Source organism: Oncorhynchus kisutch, linkage group LG22 (assembly GCF_002021735.2).
Source record: "Oncorhynchus kisutch isolate 150728-3 linkage group LG22, Okis_V2, whole genome shotgun sequence".
Classification (NCBI taxonomy): domain Eukaryota; kingdom Metazoa; phylum Chordata; class Actinopteri; order Salmoniformes; family Salmonidae; genus Oncorhynchus; species Oncorhynchus kisutch.
This window is the reverse complement of record NC_034195.2, coordinates 57,111,129-57,132,094: the sequence shown is the minus strand read 5'-3', so window position 1 is coordinate 57,132,094 and position 20,966 is coordinate 57,111,129. Positions and strand designations below refer to the sequence as shown.

Here is a 20,966-nt window from a genome sequence, read left to right as displayed (position 1 = left end):
GAGACTGAAAAACACCACTAACATTGAGTGGCTGCTGCCAACACACTGACAATGACACTGACTCAACTCCAGCCACTTTAATAATGGGAATTGATGGGAAATTATGTAAATATATCACTAGCCACTTTAAACAATGCTACCTTATATAATGTTACTTACCCTACATTATTCATCTCATATGTATACGTATATACTGTACTCTATATCATCGACTGCATCCTTATGTAACACATGTACCACTAGCCACTAACTATGCCACTTTGTTTACATACTCATCTCATATGCATATACTGTACTCGATATCATCTACTGTATCTTGCCTATGCTGCTCTGTACCATCACTCATTCATATATCCTTATGTACATATTCTTTATCCCCTTACACTGTGTATAAGACAGTAGTTTTGGAATTGTTAGTTAGATTACTTGTTGGTTATTACTGCATTGTCGTAACTAGAAGCACAAGCATTTCGCTACACTCGCATTAACATCTGCTAACCATGTGTATGTGACAAATAAAATTTGATTTGATTTTGATTTGATTTGAAGATCCGTTCCTTTGTCTTGATCACGTTGAGGGACAGGTTGTTGTCCTGGCACCACACTGCCAGGTCTCCGACCTCCCTATAGGCTGTCTCATTGTTGTCGGTGATCAGGCCTATCACCAGTGTCGTCAGCAAACTTAATGATTGTGTTGGAGTCCTGCGCGGCCACGCATTCGTGGGTGAACAGGGAGTACAGGAGCAGACTGAGCACGCACCCCTGAGGGGCCCCTGTGTTGAGGATCAGTGTGGCAGATGTGTTGTTGCATACCCTTACCACCTCAGGGCGACCCATCAGGAAGTCCAGGATCCAGTTGCAGAGGGAGTTGTTTAGTCCCAGGGTCCTTAGCTTAGTAATGAGCTTTGAGGGCACTATGGTGTTGAACGCTGAGCTGGAGTCAATGAATTGCATTCTCACATAGGTGCTCCTTTTGTCCTGGTAGGGCAGTGTGGAGTGTGATTGAGAGTGAGTCATCTGTGGATCTGTTGGGGCGGTAGTTATTTAGGCAGGTTACCTTCGCTTTCTTGGGCACAGAGACTATGGTGGTCTGTTTGAAACATGTAGGTATAACAGACTCCGTCAGGGAGAGGTTGAAAATGTCAGTGAAGAAACTTGCCAGTTGGTCAGCGCATGCTCTGAGCATACGTCCTGGTAATCCGTCTGGCCCTGTGGCCTTGTGAATGTTGACCTGTTTAAAGGTCTTGATCACATCTTCTACTGAGAGCGTTATCACACAGTCGTCCGCTACAGCTGGAGCTCTCATGCATGTTTCAGTGTTACTTGCTTCGAAGCGAGCATAAAATAGATTTAGCTCGTCTGGCGCGCCTCACTGGGCAGCTCGCGTCTGGTTTTCCCTTTGTGGACTTAAAGCCCTGCCACATCCGCCGAGCGTCATTGCCGGTGTAGCAGGATCTTAGTCCTGTATAGACGCTTGGCCTGTTTGATGGTTAGTCTGAGGACGTAGCGGGATGTATTATAAGTGTCCGGATTAGTCCCCCGCTCATTGAAAGCGGCAGCTCTGGCCTTTAGCTCAGTGTAGATCATGGCTTCTGGTTGGGGTATGTAGCTCGGTTACCAATTAGAGTCAAAGTCTGGTCTAAGTGTGATTACAAAGGATTACCTAAACCATATTTAAAGGGATTACCTAAACCATATATATTTAAAGGGATTACCTAAACCATATATATTTAAAGGGATTACCTAAACCATATTTAAAGGATTACCTAAACCATGCCAGATTCTGCAATTTTTTTCAATATAACATATGGACTTGTTTGCTATAAGATTACCAGTACTTGATAATTGTCTTGATAAGAATGGACCAATGACACTGTACCTTCTGTCCCCGTTTGACCACTTGTAGGATGATTTCCACCACAGTGGTTGTCTTGCCGGTACCTGGTGGCCCGTGTATTACAGCTACCTCTCTCTGAGACAGAGCAAACGACACCGCCTGTCTCTGAGACTCATCCAGACCACTGTTCAGGAAAGACAGATCATCTGAACAAAGAAGAGCGATAATTGTCAATCTTATAATTGTCAATCTTATAATTGTCAATCTTATAATTGTCAATCTTATAATTGTCAATCTTATAATTGTCAATCTTATAATTGTCAATCTTATAATTGTCAATCTTATAATTGTCAATCTTATAATTGTCAATCTTATAATTGTCAATCTTATAATTGTCAATCTTATAATTGTCAATCTTATAATTGTCAATCTTATAATTGTCAATCTTATAATTGTCAATCTTATAATTGTCAATCTTATAATTGTCAATCTTATAATTGTCAATCTTATAATTGTCAATCTTATAATTGTCAATCTTATAATTGTCAATCTTATAATTGTCAATCTTATAATTGTCAATCTTATAATTGTCAATCTTATAATTGTCAATCTTATAATTGTCAATCTTATAATTGTCAATCTTATAATTGTCAATCTTATAATTGTCAATCTTATAATTGTCAATCTTATAATTGTCAATCTTATAATTGTCAATCTTATAATTGTCAATCTTATAATTGTCAATCTTATAATTGTCAATCTTATAATTGTCAATCTTATAATTGTCAATCTTATAATTGTCAATCTTATAATTGTCAATCTTATAATTGTCAATCTTATAATTGTCAATCTTATAATTGTCAATCTTATAATTGTCAATCTTATAATTGCATCTGAGTTTTTGTTTTGTTTTTTTGGTGAATATTTTTTCTGATGTCCAAAATCACAAAGGCAAATCATTTTCACATTCTTCTATTTCAGAGAGTATAATTCCAGCTCTGGTGTGATACAGTAAGCTCATAACATATTCCTGAGAGGAAGCCTTACTTGGTTGTGCTATAGAGCCAGGTTCTGAATAGCCAAAGAGAACACTGATCAAATCCGAGGCTGGTCCACTGCTGTACCCATTCAGAGTGTTCAAGGCCCTGCGGACAACAAGTAATGGAATAGGTAAGGATTAGAGTCAGAGTTAGGTTAGTGTTGAGATCAGGGTAACGGTTAAGCTCAGGCATAGGTTCTCTTACTAACTTTTTCATGCGTTTGTACGTGACATCGTTAGCCAGCTTCATGAGGTTGTACAGAGCGTCTGTGTCCAGGTTGAGTCCGTCCGGCGAGTCCTCACAGGCCACGGTGACAGCTGACTGACTGATGCGGGTCACGACACCAGTACACAGCTGGGAGGACGGCTTACAGCCATCCAGGTCATACAGACCCACTATGTCTCCTGCAACCACAGACAAAACCAATCAGAGAGTTAGTGATTTAGTTCAGTCTATGTAAATAGCCTTTTCATAGACCTGTATGTGCTTTTTGCCAACTCCTATGGCCATAGGCCGTTCTTACCGGGTCCAAAGTTGTTGCTAGGCAGCACAGAGACACCCATGTGTTTTCTGGGTTCCAGAAGGAGTAGTGATCGTCCATAAAGGCCAGTTGACTGGCTTCCTATCTGCAGCTTCAGGAGACAAACGCCTTTACTCTGGAGATCTTTCAGAGAGACATTCTCCTGCCATAGCCTGCAGGTACACAACAAGAGGAAACATTCAGAACACTTCAATGTCCTCAATGAGGCAATTCATTTAGCAACCAACACAATGCATTCTGAACAAAACATCTTTAAAAACAACTACAGAAAGGAAACATGGTTAGTTTTGCATGGTTCCGTTGGATGGGGTCTTCAATAGAAAACGACAGTGGTTATGGAAGGGGCCAGGGGCCCACATTCTGGCTCCTGTGGGGCCCCACATTCTGGCTCCTGTGGGGCCCCACATTCTGGCTCCTGTGGGGCCCCACATTCTGGCTCCTGTGGGGCCCCACATTCTGGCTCCTGTGGGGCCCCACATTCTGGCTCCTGTGGGGCCCCACATTCTGGCTCCTGTGGGGCCCCACATTCTGGCTCCTGTGGGGGCCACATTCCTATCATTTGCATGTTGAAGAGACAGAGATATAGGGGACGTAGGTGCCTTGGAAGTATCTGCCTCTACCATCAGTCCTATTAGCCAACGTGCAATCATTGGATAATAAACTGGATGAGCTCCGATCAACACTATCCTACCAACGGGACATTAAAAATGGTAATATCTTGTGTTTCACCGAGTCGTGGCTGAACGACAACATGGATAACATACAGCTGGCTGGGTTTTCGGTGCATCTGGAAGAGAGAACAGCTGCCTCTGGTAAGAGGAGGTGTGGTGGTCTGTGTCTATTTGTGAATAACAGCTGGTGCATGAAATCTAATATTAATGAAGTCTCAATACTCGCCTGAGGTAGAGTACCTTATGATAAGCTGTAGACCACACTATCTACCAAGAGAGTTTTCATCTATATTATTTGTAGCCATCTATTTACCACCACAAACCGATGCTGGCATTAAGACTGCACTCAATGTATAAGGCCATAAGCAAACAAGAACATTTTCACCCAGAGGCGGTGCTCCTAGTGGCCGGGGACTTTAATGCAGGGAATCTTAAATCTGTTTTACCTCATTTCTACCAGCATGTTAAATGTGCAACCAGAGAGGAAAAATAAATAAATAAAAATGTAACTCTACACCACACACAGAGATGCGTACAAAGCTCTCCCTCACCCTTCATTTGGAAAATCTGACCATAATGCTACCCTCCTGATTCCTGGTTACAAGCAACAACTACAGCAGGAAGTACCAGTGACTCGCTCAATACGGAAGTGGTCAGATGACGCAGATGCTAAGCTACAGGACTGTTTTGCCAGCACAGACTGGAATAAGTTCCGGGATTCTTCCGATGGCATACCACCTCAGTCACCGGCTTCATTAATAAGTGCATCGATGACGTCATACCCCAACCGAACGTACATACCCCAACCAGAAGCCATGGATTACAGGCAACATCCGCACTGAGCTAAAGGTTAGAGCTGCCGCTTTCAAGGAGCGGGAGACTAACAGGCTGACTACACCACCACGCAAGCGTTGCAAAATAGATTTCGAAATGTTATTCAATTATTGTGCCAACGAGCGTTGTCAAGGGCTAAAATAGAAGTCAGTTCTATTTCTGAAGCAGATCGCGCTGCAAGTCCTGCCTCTCCCATCTCCTCATTGGTTTATAGAAGCAGGTACCCATGTGCCATCTCCTCATTGGTTATACCCACGTGGGTGACTGAAAGATGAACGATGTCGATGGCGGTAATTTATGAAAGTTGCCAATCGCAAGATAAAGTCAAGAGAAGAAAAAGCCTAGAAGGAGGAAAGATGACCAGTTACGATTCGGGTTGACCGTTTTGTGTGTGGATTAATTGGCGGAGTAGAGGACCTTGTGCACTTCAGGTAAAATAACAACTCAATGTTTATATCCCAGGACAAATTAGCTAGCAACAGCAAGCCAGCTAGCTAAATAGGACAAATTAGCTTGCAATAGCAAGCTAGCTAGCTAAATTGCCATACATGTTTAATACTTTTTCGACCTGCCCCCAAATTAATGTAATTGGTTCAGAGTTTGTTTTGATAATTTAACCTGCGTGTCGTGATCGCGTTTAGTGTGGGGGGACAAAATACATTTATTATGATGCGCATGCGCAGCCGGTTTGGGTTCCGCGTAATCCGGACGCTTATAAGAAATCCCACTATGCCCTCCGAAGAACCATCAAACAGGCAAAGCATCAATACAGGACTAAGATTGAATCCTACTACACCGGCTTCGACGCTCGTCGGATGTTTCAGGGCTCACAAACTATTACGGACTACAAAGGGAAGCACAGTTTTGAGCTGCCCAGTGACATGATCCTACCAGACAATCTAAGTGACTTCAATACGCCCTTTGAGGCAAGCAACACAGAAGCATGCATGAGAGCACCAGCTGTTCCGGACGAGTGCGTGATCATGCTTTACATAGCAGATGCGAACAAGACCTTTAAGCAGGGCAACATTCACAAAGCCGCAGGGCCAGACGGATTACCAAGATGTGTGCTTCAAGCATGCACAGACCAACTGGCAAGTGTCTTCACTGACATTTTCAATCTGTCCCGAACAGAGTCTCTACCAACATGTTTTAAGCAGACCACCATAGTGCCGAAGAACAACTTAAATACCAACCTGTAGCACTCACGTTTGTAGTCATGAAGTGGCTTGAAAGGCTGGTCATGGCTCACACCATTATCCTAGAAACCCTAGACCCACTCCAAATTGCATACCGCCCCAAAAGAAATCCATGGATAATGCAATCGTCATTGCACTCCACCCTGCCCTTTCCCACCTGCACAAAAGGAACACCTACGTGAGAATACTATTCATTGACCAGTTCAGAGTTCCACACCATAGTGCCCTCTAAGCTAATCAATAAGCTAAGGACCCTGGGACTAAACACCTGCCATGCTGATCCTCAACACCGGGGCCCCTCAGGGGTGCGTGCTTAATCCCCTCCTATACTCCCTGTTCACCCACGACTGCATGGCCAAACACGACTCCAACACCATCATTAAGTTTGCTGATGACACAACAGTGGTAGGCCTGATCACCAACAACGATGAGACAGCCTATAGGGAGGAGGTCAGAGACTTGGTAGTGTGGTGCCAGGACAACAACCTCTCCCTCAACGTGATCAAGACAAAGGAGATGATCGTGGACTACAGGAAAAGGAGGGCTGATCACACCCCAATGCTAATCAACGGGTCTGTAGTGGAGCAGGTTGAGAGCTTCAAGCCCGCGCCTGCAAGGAACTACAGAGGGTAGTGCGTACGGTCCAGTACCACAAGTGGTACCAGAGAGCCAAGTCTAGGACCAAAAGGCTTCTTAACAACTTCTACCCCCAAGCCATAACACTCCTGAACAGGTAATCAAATGGCTACCCAGACTATTTGCATTGTCACCCCCGCCCCATTTTTACACTACTGCTACTCTCAGGTTTATTATCTATGCAGTCACTTCACCTCTACCTACATATTACCTCAACTAACCGGTGCCCCTGCACACTGACTCTGTACCCCCTGTATATAGCCTCCACATTGACTCTGTACCGTAACACCCTGTATATAGCCTCCACATTGAGTCTGTACCGATAATCCCTGTATATGGTGCAGCAGGGTAGCCTAGTGGTTAGAGCGTTGGACTAGTAACCGGAAGGTTGCAAGTTCAAACCCCCGAGCTGACAAGGTACAAATATATGTTGTTCTGCCCCTGAACAGGCAGTTAACCCATTGTTCCTAGACCAGTTAACCCACTGTTCCTAGACCAGTTAGTTAATCCACTGTTCCTAGACCAGTTAGTTAATCCACTGTTCCTAGACCAGTTAACCCACTGTTCCTAGACCAGTTAGTTAATCCACTGTTCCTAGACCAGTTAACCCACTGTTCCTAGACCAGTTAGTTAATCCACTGTTCCTAGACCAGTTAGTTAATCCACTGTTCCTAGGCAGTCATTGAAAATAAGAATTTCTTCTTAACTGACTTGCCTGGTTAAATAAAGGTTAAAAAATATATATATAGCCTCCACATTGACTCTGTACCGTAACACCCTGTATATAGCCTCCACATTGACTCTGTACCGTAATACCCTGTATATAGCCTCCACATTGACTCTGTACCGTAATACCCTGTATATAGCCTCCACATTGACTCTGTACCGGTGCCCCCTGTATATAGCCTCCACATTGACTCTGTACCAGTACCCCCTGTATATAGCCTCTACATTGACTCTGTACCGTAATACCCTGTATATAGCCTCCATGTTGACTCTGTACCGTAATACCCTGTATATAGCCTCCACATTGACTCTGTACCGTAATACCCTGTATATAGCCTCCACATTGACTCTGTACCGTAATACCCTGTATATAGCCTCCACATTGACTCTGTACCGTAATACCCTGTATATAGCCTCCACATTGACTCTGTACCGGTACCCCCTGTATATAGCCTCCACATTGACTCTGTACCGTAATACCCTGTATATAGCCTCCACATTGACTCTGTACCGTAATACCCTGTATATAGCCTCCACATTGACTCTGTACCGTAACACCCTGTATATAGCCTCCACATTGACTCTGTACCGTAATACCCTGTATATAGCCTCCACATTGACTCTGTACCGTAATACCCTGTATATAGCCTCCACATTGACTCTGTACCGGTACCCCCTGTATATAGCCTCCACATTGACTCGGTACCGTAATACCCTGTATATAGCCTCCACATTGACTCTGTACCGTAACACCCTGTATATAGCCTCCACATTGACTCTGTACCGTAATACCCTGTATATAGCCTCCACATTGACTCTGTACCGTAATACCCTGTATATAGCCTCCACATTGACTCTGTACCGTAATACCCTGTATATAGCCTCCACATTGACTCTGTACCGTAATACCCTGTATATAGCCTCCACATTGACTCTGTACCGTAATACCCTGTATATAGCCTCCACATTGACTCTGTACCGTAATACCCTGTATATTACCTCCACATTGACTCGGTACCGTAATACCCTGTATATAGCCTCCACATTGACTCTGTACCGTAATACCCTGTATATAGCCTCCACATTGACTCTGTACCGTAATACCCTGTATATAGCCTCCACATTGACTCTGTACCGTAATACCCTGTATATAGCCTCCACATTGACTCTGTACCGTAATACCCTGTATATAGCCTCCACATTGACTCTGTACCGTAATACCCTGTATATTACCTCCACATTGACTCGGTACCGTAATACCCTGTATATAGCCTCCACATTGACTCTGTACCGTAATACCCTGTATATAGCCTCCACATTGACTCTGTACCGTAACACCCTGTATATAGCCTCCACATTGACTCTGTACCGTAATACCCTGTATATAGCCTCCACATTGACTCTGTACCGTAATACCCTGTATATAGCCTCCACATTGACTCTGTACCGTAATACCCTGTATATAGCCTCCACATTGACTCTGTACCGTAATACCCTGTATATTACCTCCACATTGACTCGGTACCGTAATACCCTGTATATAGCCTCCACATTGACTCTGTACCGTAATACCCTGTATATAGCCTCCACATTGACTCTGTACCGTAATACCCTGTATATAGCCTCCACATTGACTCTGTACCGTAATACCCTGTATATAGCCTCCACATTGACTCTGTACCGTAATACCCTGTATATAGCCTCCACATTGACTCTGTACCGTAATACCCTGTATATTACCTCCACATTGACTCGGTACCGTAATACCCTGTATATAGCCTCCACATTGACTCTGTACCGTAATACCCTGTATATAGCCTCCACATTGACTCTGTACCGTAACACCCTGTATATAGCCTCCACATTGACTCTGTACCGTAATACCCTGTATATAGCCTCCACATTGACTCTGTACCGTAATACCCTGTATATAGCCTCCACATTGACTCTGTACCATAATACCCTGTATATAGCCTCCACATTGACTCTGTACCGGTACCCCCTGTATATAGCCTCCACATTGACTCTGTACCGGTACCCCCTGTATAAAGCCTCCACATTGACTCTGTACCGGTACCCCCTGTATATAGCCTCCACATTGACTCTGTACCGTAATACCCTGTATATAGCCTCCACATTGACTCTGTACCGTAATACCCTGTATATAGCCTTGTTACTGCTCTTTAATTATGTTATTTGTCCTTCATTTTTATTTATTTAGTAAATACTTTTAACACTTATTTTTTCTTAACTGCATTGTTGGTTTGTGGGCTTGTCAGTCAGCATTTAACAAACACGATATGATTCTAATATAAGAGTTAAATACATACTTGGTCTCCTCGATCTCTGCTTCTCTCTCCTCCTGAAGGAGCTCTAGGGTCTTGGACACAAAGCATTCCACCTCCATTTCTCACTGAAATGACACAAACATAATGAACAGTTTAAGTTTTTAAAAAAAGGGCTTTATAAATACATTTGATTGACTGATCCTACTGAGGTTGCAGAAACATGATGAATGGTTGTGTCGTGGGTAGAGCTGATAGGGTGCTCCTGACAAACTGTAATGGGTAGGTAGCTCACGCTTACATTTAGATTCTATTTGAAGTTGTCATGCATTAGGAGCAGAAGGTTGCAAACAAAACAAGCCATGCAATGAATGAACAGCTTGATTTACAACATTAAAACCCATTCAGTCGGTCTACAACAGGCTCTCAGAGTGCTGGATAGACATCACTGTAACATCCTCACACAGTATGAGCTCCTGAGTTGGGAAATCTTGTATCCCCCAATTCCATTCAGCCACAAGAGCATTAATGAGGTCGAGCACTGATGTTGGGCAATTAGGCCTGGCTCGCACTCTGCGTTCCAATTCATACCAAAGATGTTTGTTTGGGTTGAGGTCAGGGCTCTGTGCAAGCCAGTCAAGTTCTTCCACACCGATCTCAACAAACCATTTCTCCATGGGCCTTGCTTTGTGCACGGGGGCATTGTCATGCTTTAACATGAAAGAGCCTTCCTCAAACTGTTGCCACAAAGATGGAAGCTCAGAATCATCTAGAATGTCACTGTATACTGTATAATGTCACTGTAACGTCACTGGAACTAAGGGGCCTAGCACAAACCCCCCCAAAACAGCCACAGACCATTATAACTCCACCAAACTTTACAGTCTGCACTATGCATTGGGACAGGTTGCGTTCTCCTGACATCCCCCAAACCCAGATTCTTCCGTCATACTGCCAGATAGTGAAGCATGATTCTTCACTCCAGAGAACATGTTTCCACTGATCCAGAGTCCAATGGCAATGAGCTTTACACCACTCCAGCCGATGCTTGGCGCATGGTGATCTTAGGCTTGTGTGCGGCTGCTCAGCCATGGAAACCCATTTCATGAAGCTACAGACAAACAGTTATTGTGCTTAAGTTTCTTCCAAAGGCAGTTTGGAACTCGGTAGTGAGTGTTATAACCAAGGACCCGTTTTGTGTGGCCTACCATTTCATGGCTGAGCCGTTGTTGCTCCTAGACGTTTCCACTTCACAACATGTACAGTTGACCGGGGCAGCTCTAGCTGGGCAGACATTTGTTGAACTGACTTGTTGACAAGCTGGCATCCTATGACGGCGCCACGTTGAAAGTCACTGAGCTCTTCTGCTGCCATTCTACTGCCAGTGTTTGTCTATGGAGATTGCATGGCTGTGTACTCTACTTCAAACACCTGTCAGTAACAGGTGTGGCTGAAATAGCCGAATCCACTCATTTGAACGGGTGTCCACATACTTTTGTATATACAGTGCACCAACTACAGTACCTTCACAAACAAAACATTAAGACGCGGCTAAAGGACAATCGGACTTGTGCACATAATTACTAGCTGTGTATTGCCGCTTTTCATGTAGCTTGTGAGGTGTTATAAACACTTTTTGGTTGATTTATTGTATTATGTTTTATTGCTTGTTGTGCTATTTCTCTGTCTGCATGCTACTTGTCCTATGTTGTTCTGGGTGCTCTCTCACGGTCTGTCTGGACTGCTAATGGAATTGTTTTTAATAACCTGCCCAGGGACTGCGGTTGAAAATTAACTGGCTATTTTACTGAAACGCGGATTATTTTTACAGGGACAGGTGCACGTTAAAAGAGCCAGCTAACTAGCTAGCCTACCATAGATATATAGCTGCTACTGTCATTTCATTTAAGACAATAACACAAGGAACGGCAGATTAACAGTGTCAACTAGAATTCCCAACTGCTTATTAACTATCCGTTCTACAACGAAAGCAAACTAGTGTAGGTAAAACCAAAAAACTACCTGCTTGTTGAATCAGTTCGAGTTGAGCAAATTCATTATTTTCCTCTTCAGTGGATTAATGCGTCATTTCGTTGCAAACACGTCTAAGGTATATCGCCACCTGCTGAGCTGGAGCGTTGGGTTAGGATGAACGTTTCTAAATTCATCTACATTTTATTTAATTTGCTACCAACAAAAAAAAAGATTATTCTCTGTCCTTTGATTTTTTTTCCTGTAAATGTTGTATGTTGTAATATGTGCTTATTTCATTGTGCGACTTCCATGAGCAAAAGTTCTAAATACAAAACTCTTATTTTGCAAACTAGAATTGGAGGACCAGGAAGTGTCTCTTCTTCTTTTTTTTCTGGCAGTTTGCTGTCAAACAGCTCGTACACACCATAGAGAAGGATAGAGAAAGCATCCCTATATCGTTTCTATTATGTCGTCTGCGCACAGGCAGTGCAATAAAGAACAATAGTAATGGCGCTAACTCCGCCATGGTTCATTGGACAAAGTCTACGGGAAAATGAATGTAGTTTTTGTATTTTTTGGGGGGATAAATGCCAAAAACAAGGTCTTTGGTAAACACAGGCTGAGGAGATATTATACATTTTGGTCTAACATCTTCATTAGCTAACGTCACTGTTTGTGAATATTGAAGCATTTATGTAATTAAAAAAACAAACATCTTGATTGGCTTATTCTTCCTGATGACCCTGTTGGACATGACTCCAACAGGGTCACCAGGAGGGTTCAGCCAATAACGTTGGAAGTCCCACCCAGTTGACCATATTAAAATGGTGGAAGCTCTCAATGTCGCTGCCCATACTAATACATGTTAACATGGCCTTTTGGCTACTAGAGGCCTCTATCATTCTCTATGGTATACACAGCCACAAGGACCTGCAACTTCATGAGTAGAGTTGAGTGAGATTACTAGTATATTCGTGATTTCTCAACGGTTATAATTCATATCAAAACGTTGAATTGGCTGTGGGCACCATGCATCATTGGGTGTTCAGCTGACTTGACAACATTAACATCGTAACTCTAGCCAGGCAGGGGTGCTTCTTGCCGGAACTCGCAAATGCTTCCGACACAGTTTCCTGTATCACACTTGCTAGAACTTGTAATTATCTGAGTGGGTAGCTAGAAATCAAAAAATAAATTCAGTTCGTGTTGATGCAGCCAACTGCAGTAGCAGCAATTGGTCCCATTCCTGTCTATGTGTAGCTTGACTCAGAGGAGAGATGAGAGTAGAAGCGACGTTAATCATTGTGCTACACACCATACTGTCTACCCTGTTGGTCAGCTATGTTGGTGCTACGCTGTCCAGGACTGATGCCAAGAAGAAGGACTCCAAAACACAGGAGCCAGAGGTGAGGAAGAGGAGGATAGTGGTGATTTTATGATGAGGACGAGTGGTGGCATCAGTATTTTGCATCCTGGAACCAGTGTAACGGGCTCAATGAGCTATGCCTACGGACACAGGAGTTAAGTGTCCTCGCTAGGGCTCAGCCCATGTGTGTGTGTGGGGGGGGGGGGGGGGGTGGACTTTGTATTCCCCCTCTACCCAGTTCTGATTTCAGTAAATTACCAGTATTGTAGAATGGACATAGACCACAATGAATTCATTATATATATTGTCAGTGTTTATTTAGTTAGTCTCATCCCAGTACCCACAGTTGCTGTATCTTCCTCACAGCTCCACAAGTCTGGCAACAAGACAACCAGGGTTGGGGTCAATTGTAATTGAAGGCAGCCAATTCAGGAAGTGATTTGAAGTTCAAATCCAAGAAACTGAACATCTTTAGAAATAGATGTACAGTTTTTTTTTTCAGGTTATTGAGAAAATCATTGAAAATATATGCCCTTTTTTTCAGGTTATTGAGAAAATCATTGAAAATATATGCCCTTTTTTTCAGGTTATTGTGGAAATCACTGAAAATATATGCCCATTTTTCAATGATTGAGTTGGAATTTCAGTTTACTTCCTGAATTGACAGCCTTCAAATTCAAATGGACCCCAACCTTGGAGACTACAGTTTGTTTGGTTGTACAACTACACATGCAAATAGTTGTTTCTTGTGTTGGTTTATTATTATATCAGACGTCCCAGGCAGAGCGGTCGGTGCTGGAGCGAGGTCTGGTTGTTACTGACCCTCAGTGGAAGGACATCGTAAAGGAGGAGAGGAGATACTGCCAACAGGCTGCGACTCAACACACGTTCCAAGGGCCCGTACTGGGGTATATAACTCCTGTAAGTGCAGTGCTTGATTTGGGATGGGAAGTTCCTGCACCTCTTATAAAAATGATTAGCTTATAAGTATTGCAGAGTTCCTGCACCTAAATATATACAGTACCGGCACCTATTTCAGCCTAAGTCAGGCGCTGTGTAAGTCTCTAAAAGCAGGTTGGTGTGTTGGTTTAGAGTCTGGTTAAACCAGACTGAATGCTGCAGTCACCTTTTGAACAACAGTGACACATTATCCTTTACAGAAATGTTGCCCATCTTCTGCCTGCAGGTTAGCCTGGAATCCAGAACCAGATTCACTAATATTCCACTCCTTGTACTCCATGTTTAGCATGGTAAGGAGTGGCATGATAACTCAATACAGACTGGTACCCAGGCTACCTGCAGGTACCCATGTGTTTATCTGGGTGATTCTGATCACCCTTCTATTACTATTTAATGTCTGTATTTAATATTGTAACTATCTTCTTACTACTGTTGTGTACGAGCTATATCTAACCAATAGGCTCCTTGAATACATTTTGAATCAATTCTTCATATAACCTCTGCTATATCCCTTCTGCTTTATTTCTCTTCCTCCAGTGGAACTCTCATGGTTACGATGTTGCCAAGGTGTTTGGTTCCAAGCTGACCTCCGTGTCTCCAGTGTGGCTTCAGCTGAGACGGAGAGGACCAGAGAGCTTCCATATCACTGGTCTACACGATCATGACCCAGGTAATCTGTCATAGACTAACCAGATTAAAGCCAGACAAAGTTGTGATGTTGTCAGACAAAGTTGTGATGCCTAAGAAATGTGTACTAAGGACTTGTCAGAGTTGTGATAGTCAGACATGTGTACTAAGGGAGTATATGGCAAATATAGAAAGTTGTGTCTTTCAAAGACTCTCCTTCTTTTCTAGGTTGGGTAAAAGCTGTGCGGAAGGCAAACAGAAACATCAAAATGCGTGAGTGTGTTAAACTCAGCTTCCATTTAAATAAGAAGTCCAGATGACCTCACTATGGTATCGATCAGTCACATTCAGTTCCAATGATCACTCTCCTCCTGATCAAACTCTCCTCCTGATCAAACTCTCCTCCTGATCAAACTCTCCTCCTGATCAAACTCTCCTCCTGATCAAACTCTCCTCCTGATCAAACTCTCCTCCTGATCAAACTCTCCTCCTGATCAAACTCTCCTCCTGATCAAACTCTCCTGGTCTCTTGTCCTAAAAAGGGTCCCTGTGTTTGGTAATAATGTGACATGCCTGAATTTTTCATCAAACTGTCCCGTTTTGTTTTTCTATCAGATGTTCCAGCACCATCCTCAGACAAATGCTTTCATTTTTTGGGTGTAATTCTTATTTCTGGATAAGGCTTAAAATACAGGATATAATCTTTCTCTGTCACATGATAACCAAACACAGGGCCTTCGTCATCTGATGCTTCTCTTCTTTTCGCTCAGTTCCTCGTCTGTTATTTGACGTCTGGTCGTACCAGGACTATATGAGTGTTCTGGGCAGTGAGGATGAGATCGAGGAGCTGGGGACTGAGATGGTGAACGTAGCTACGGTAAGGATGAGCATTTATGCTTTGTTCAGATATTAGAAACAGCTAGGAGGGAGACAAAATGGGAAAGGAGGAGACGGGGCTCAAACCCTGGTCTCTGGGGTACTAGACCATGGGGCCTGCATATAAGGAGTTAAATTCACAATATAATACTAATGCATTATAGTACATTTATATCACATATCAGTTGGCAAGTGAGACTGAAAACAGTTTATCAACTGCCAAAAAAGTTGAATGTGTTATGTTTTTTTTTTTAACGGTAAATATTCTCATATAGTAATATACCCCAAAGTGAATGTTTGTTGCAGATGTTGACGTCCACTGTTTATATCATAGGAGTGTATACTGAATGACTAACATGTCAAATGTAAAGGCCTAATTGTGTTCTGCCTTTGCAGACAGAAGGCTTTGATGGCTATACGCTGGAGCTGTGGAGTCAGCTGGGAGGGAACAAGAGAGCGTGAGTAACACAGCACTACATGACACCGTGACCTGTCGTATCCATGGTAACGACCCCTCTGAAGAGTTTAAAATCAACTTTTACAACCTTGGTTTGTATTGACTTTAAACACTATTCCATTCAGGGAGCTGGTCCACATGATTACACACATCTGTGAGGCTCTTAAGGAGAAGAAGCTGGACTGTGTACTGGTCATTCCACCAGCCGTCACACCAAGGTAGGCGATACAGATGGCATAAAAAGATCACAACATGATTGATTTACTATTTTATCAGATCATTAAAACACAAAAGCCTGTCTGAATTTGAGAACATTTTAGAGACCAGGGCTGTGTAATTTTAATCCAATTTTCTGCAATTCTACAGATGTCTCTACGGCACTGAGAGAAAATGTTGCAAATTTAAAGCATATTTTCTGCTTTTCTGTCTTGACTAAAGCTGTGTTCTTTTGCTCAAACATCATACAATCAATACTGTTACATTCATTGTTTTAGTCATTTTAGTCATGTCTAGCTTTCATTTGGTTAATTGTTAGTTCTCAAAAATTAGATTATATGAAACAAAATGTCTAGGTCTGTTAAGGTAAAAAGGAGAGCAGTTGTGGATGAAGTCAATGAAAAATCACTCTGTTGCAGCAGGGAGACAACCTCCAGTATGGGAACATAGAAAACTGTATAACTAGAGAAGGACTTGAAAACCACTACCAGGATCCACTGTTCTGTCAACAATGTCACTAAATCCTGTAGGAACTCTAATGACCCTGGCTATTGGCACCATACAGACAATATCAGCTGCTCTAGAATCACACCAGTGAGAGGCTTGTAGGAAGACAACAGCTGCTCTAGAATCACACCAGTAAGAGAGGCTTGTAGGAAGACAACAGCTGCTCTAGAATCACACCAGTAAGAGAGGCTTGTAGGAAGACAACAGCTGCTCTAGAATCATACCAGTAAGAGAGGCTTGTAGGAAGACAACAGCTGCTCTAGAATCACACCAGTAAGAGAGGCTTGTAGGAAGACAACAGCTGCTCTAGAATCACACCAGTAAGAGAGGCTTGTAGGAAGACAACAGCTGCTCTAGAATCACACCAGTAAGAGAGGCTTGTAGGAAGACAACAGCTGCTCTAGAATCACACCAGTAAGAGAGGCTTGTAGGAAGACAACAGCTGCTCTAGAATCACACCAGTGAGAGAGGCTTGTAGGAAGACAACAGCTGCTCTAGAATCACACCAGTAAGAGAGGCTTGTAGGAAGACAACAGCTGCTCTAGAATCACACCAGTAAGAGAGGCTTGTAGGAAGACAACAGCTGCTCTAGAATCATACCAGTAAGAGAGGCTTGTAGGAAGACAACAGCTGCTCTAGAATCACACCAGTAAGAGAGGCTTGTAGGAAGACAACAGCTGCTCTAGAATCACACCAGTGAGAGAGGCTTGTAGGAAGACATCTGCTCTAGAATCATACCAGTAAGAGAGGCTTGTAGGAAGACAACAGCTGCTCTAGAATCACACCAGTGAGAGAGGCTTGTAGGAAGACAACAGCTGCTCTAGAATCACACCAGTAAGAGAGGCTTGTAGGAAGACAACAGCTGCTCTAGAATGACACCAGTAAGAGAGGCTTGTAGGAAGACAACAGCTGCTCTAGAATGACACCAGTGAGAGAGGCTTGTAGGAAGACAACAGCTGCTCTAGAATCACACCAGTGAGAGAGGCTTGTAGGAAGACAACAGCTGCTCTAGAATGACACCAGTGAGAGGCTTGTAGGAAGACAACAGCTGCTCTAGAATCACACCAGTAAGAGAGGCTTGTAGGAAGACAACAGCTGCTCTAGAATGACACCAGTAAGAGAGGCTTGTAGGAAGACAACAGCTGCTCTAGAATGACACCAGTGAGAGAGGCTTGTAGGAAGACAACAGCTGCTCTAGAATCACACCAGTGAGAGAGGCTTGTAGGAAGACAACAGCTGCTCTAGAATCACACCAGTAAGAGAGGCTTGTAGGAAGACAACAGCTGCTCTAGAATGACACCAGTAAGAGAGGCTTGTAGGAAGACAACAGCTGCTCTAGAATGACACCAGTGAGAGAGGCTTGTAGGAAGACAACAGCTGCTCTAGAATCACACCAGTGAGAGAGGCTTGTAGGAAGACAACAGCTGCTCTAGAATGACACCAGTGAGAGGCTTGTAGGAAGACAACAGCTGCTCTAGAATCACACCAGTAAGAGAGGCTTGTAGGAAGACAACAGCTGCTCTAGAATGACACCAGTAAGAGAGGCTTGTAGGAAGACAACAGCTGCTCTAGAATCACACCAGTAAGAGAGGCTTGTAGGAAGACAACAGCTGCTCTAGAATGACACCAGTAAGAGAGGCTTGTAGGAAGACAACAGCTGCTCTAGAATCATACCAGTAAGAGAGGCTTGTAGGAAGACAACAGCTGCTCTAGAATCACACCAGTGAGGGGCTTGTAGGAAGACAACAGCTGCTCTAGAATCACACCAGTGAGAGAGGCTTGTAGGAAGACAACAGCTGCTCTAGAATCATACCAGTAAGAGAGGCTTGTAGGAAGACAACAGCTGCTCTAGAATCACACCAGTAAGAGAGGCTTGTAGGAAGACAACAGCTGCTCTAGAATCACACCAGTGAGAGGCTTGTAGGACAACAGCTGCTCTAGAATGACACCAGTGAGAGGCTTGTAGGAAGACAACAGCTGCTCTAGAATGACACAGGGTCACAGATCATTAACAGTGTCTTTGAATCATCAAACTTTAACCATAACATTCAATACTGCCAGACATTTGATAGTGGCAGTTTAACAGGTAATCAACAGGTGAGTTTTAATTGTGTACATTCCCCATTATCTTTTCTACCTCATCTGCTTTTAGTACTTTTTAATTGACATTGAAAGTGTTTTTCTAGGCTGTAAAAAATACTTAGGCTGCCCGCTCAAGGATTTCAATCGCAGAAAAATCCCTGCAATACAATTACTACCATGTTTGATCCTGAGAGAGAGAGAGAGGAGTTTAATCTTTCTGTTGTGATCAGTTCAGGCCAGCCGGGGATGTTCGGGAGGGGGCAGTTTGAGCAGTTAGCTCCTGTAGTGGACGGATTCAGTCTAATGACCTACGACTTCTCCTCTGGACGGTAAGATTCCTTCTCACTGAAACAATCATATCCTTTATAAAAAAATATATATATATAATGGTAAAATGACCATCACTGAATATTTTGTCTGATGTTATAGGCGCCCATGTTCTTACTATATCATTAAATCAGGTTCTCTCTTCCCTCCTAGACCGGGCCCCAGCTCCCCCCTACCCTGGCTGAGAGAATGTGTTCTAGAGTTGTCCCCCAACAACCAATGGAGACACAAGATACTGCTGGGACTCAACCTGTATGGACTGGACTTCTCCACCTACGGAGCTGAACCACTGCTGGGGGGCAGGTAGGATACTCCTAATAATACTCTATACTAGTAGTAATCTATACAGAAGATTCTCTCTGTCACTTCCAGGTCCCCTTCACCTCCAGTCCCCCTTCAACCCTCTCTCTCTCTCTGTGTCACCTCCAGTCCCCCTTCAACCCTCTCTCTCTCTGTGTCACTTCCAGTCCCCCTTCAACCCTCTCTCTCATTCTCTCTGTGTCACTTCCAGTCCCCCTTCAACCCTCTCTCTCATTCTCTCTGTCACTTCCAGTCCCCCTTCAACCCTCTCTCTCTCTCATTCTCTCTGTGTCACCTCCAGTCCCCCTTCAACCCTCTCTCTCTCTCATTCTCTCGGTGTCACCTCCAGTCCCCCTTCAACCCTCTCTCTCTCTCATTCTCTCTCTGTCACCTCCAGTCCCCTTCAACCCTCTCTCTCTCTCTCATTCTCTGTCACCTCCAGTCCCCCTTCAACCCTCTCTCTCTTTCTCTGTCACCTCCAGTCCCCCTTCAACCCTCTCTCGCTCTCTCTCTCTCTGTCACCTCCAGTCCCCCTTCAACCCTCTCTCGCTCTCATTCTCTCTGTCACTTCCAGTCACCCTTCAACCTCTCTCTCTCTCTCTCTGTGTCACTTCCAGTCCCCCTTCAACCCTCTCTCTCTCTCTCTCATTCTCTCTGTGTCACTTCCAGTCCCCCTTCAACCCTCTCTCTCTCTCTCTCATTCTCTGTGTCACTTCCAGTCCCCCTTCAAACCCTCTCTCTCTCTCTCATTCTGTGTCACTTCCAGTCCCCCTTCAACCCCTCTCTCTCTCATTCTCTGTGTCACTTCCAGTCCCCCTTCAACCCTCTCTCTCTCTCATTCTCTCTGTCACCTCCAGTCCCCCTTCAACCCTCTCTCTCTCTCATTCTCTGTGTCACTTCCAGTCCCCCTTCAACCCTCTCTCTCTCTCATTCTCTGTCACCTCCAGTCCCCCTTCAACCCTCTCTCTCTCTCATTCTCTCTGTCACCTCCAGTCCCCCTTCAACCCTCTCTCTCTCTCATTCTCTCTGTCACTTCCAGTCCCCCTTCAACCCTCTCTCTCTCTCATTCTCTGTGTCACTTCCAGTCCCCCTTCAACCCTCTCTCTCTCATTCTCTGTGTCACTTCCAGTCCCCCTTCAACCCTCTCTCTCTCTCATTCTCTGTGTCACTTCCAGTCCCCCTTCAACCCTCTCTCTCTCTCATTCTCTGTGTCACTTCCATTCCCCCTTCAACCCTCTCTCCTCATTCTCTGTGTACACTTCCAGTTCCCCCTTCAACCCTCCTCTCTCTCTGTGTCACTTCCGTACCCCTTTCAACCCTCTCTCTCTCTCATTCTCTCTGTCACCGCCGTCCCCTTCAACCCCTCTCTCTCTCTCTGTGTCACTTCTTCCAGGCACCCCCTTCAACCAAACCCTCTCTCTCTCTTTCTGTGGTTCACTACTTTCCAGTCCCCCTTCACCCTCTCTGTGTCACCTCCAGTCCCCCTTCAACCCTCTCTACTCTAT

At 44.0% G+C, this 20,966-nt stretch overlaps 2 protein-coding genes across 3 annotated transcripts in view; one reads left to right on the top strand and one right to left on the bottom strand.

The window, feature by feature from the left end:
* The window catches only part of ighmbp2 (immunoglobulin mu DNA binding protein 2), a 31,821-nt gene extending 19,899 nt beyond the window's left edge, over window positions 1-11,922 (bottom strand). The window contains exons 1-6 of one of the 2 annotated variants that reach the window (XM_031801006.1): window positions 11,792-11,922; window positions 9,815-9,897; window positions 3,401-3,570; window positions 3,086-3,281; window positions 2,885-2,982; window positions 1,880-2,043 (exon numbers count right to left, since the gene is read on the bottom strand). In XM_031801006.1, the coding sequence (XP_031656866.1) occupies window positions 1,880-2,043; window positions 2,885-2,982; window positions 3,086-3,281; window positions 3,401-3,570; window positions 9,815-9,891 (705 nt within the window). In that variant the 5' untranslated portion in view covers window positions 9,892-9,897; window positions 11,792-11,922. Of the gene's footprint in view, window positions 1-1,879; window positions 2,044-2,884; window positions 2,983-3,085; window positions 3,282-3,400; window positions 3,571-9,814; window positions 9,898-10,977 lie in introns of both variants that reach the window. The other variant, XM_031801007.1, reaches the window with a different exon arrangement.
* A 637-nt stretch (window positions 11,923-12,559) lies between these two features.
* Window positions 12,560-20,966, top strand: part of chid1 (chitinase domain containing 1) — a 13,296-nt gene continuing 4,889 nt past the window's right edge. Inside the window, exons 1-9 of the mRNA XM_020456227.2 lie at window positions 12,560-13,149; window positions 13,881-14,030; window positions 14,607-14,739; window positions 14,925-14,969; window positions 15,467-15,573; window positions 15,969-16,030; window positions 16,155-16,247; window positions 19,065-19,163; window positions 19,315-19,464. Coding sequence (XP_020311816.2) covers window positions 13,021-13,149; window positions 13,881-14,030; window positions 14,607-14,739; window positions 14,925-14,969; window positions 15,467-15,573; window positions 15,969-16,030; window positions 16,155-16,247; window positions 19,065-19,163; window positions 19,315-19,464 — 968 coding nt within the window. The 5' untranslated portion in view covers window positions 12,560-13,020. The remainder of the gene's footprint in view (window positions 13,150-13,880; window positions 14,031-14,606; window positions 14,740-14,924; window positions 14,970-15,466; window positions 15,574-15,968; window positions 16,031-16,154; window positions 16,248-19,064; window positions 19,164-19,314; window positions 19,465-20,966) is intronic.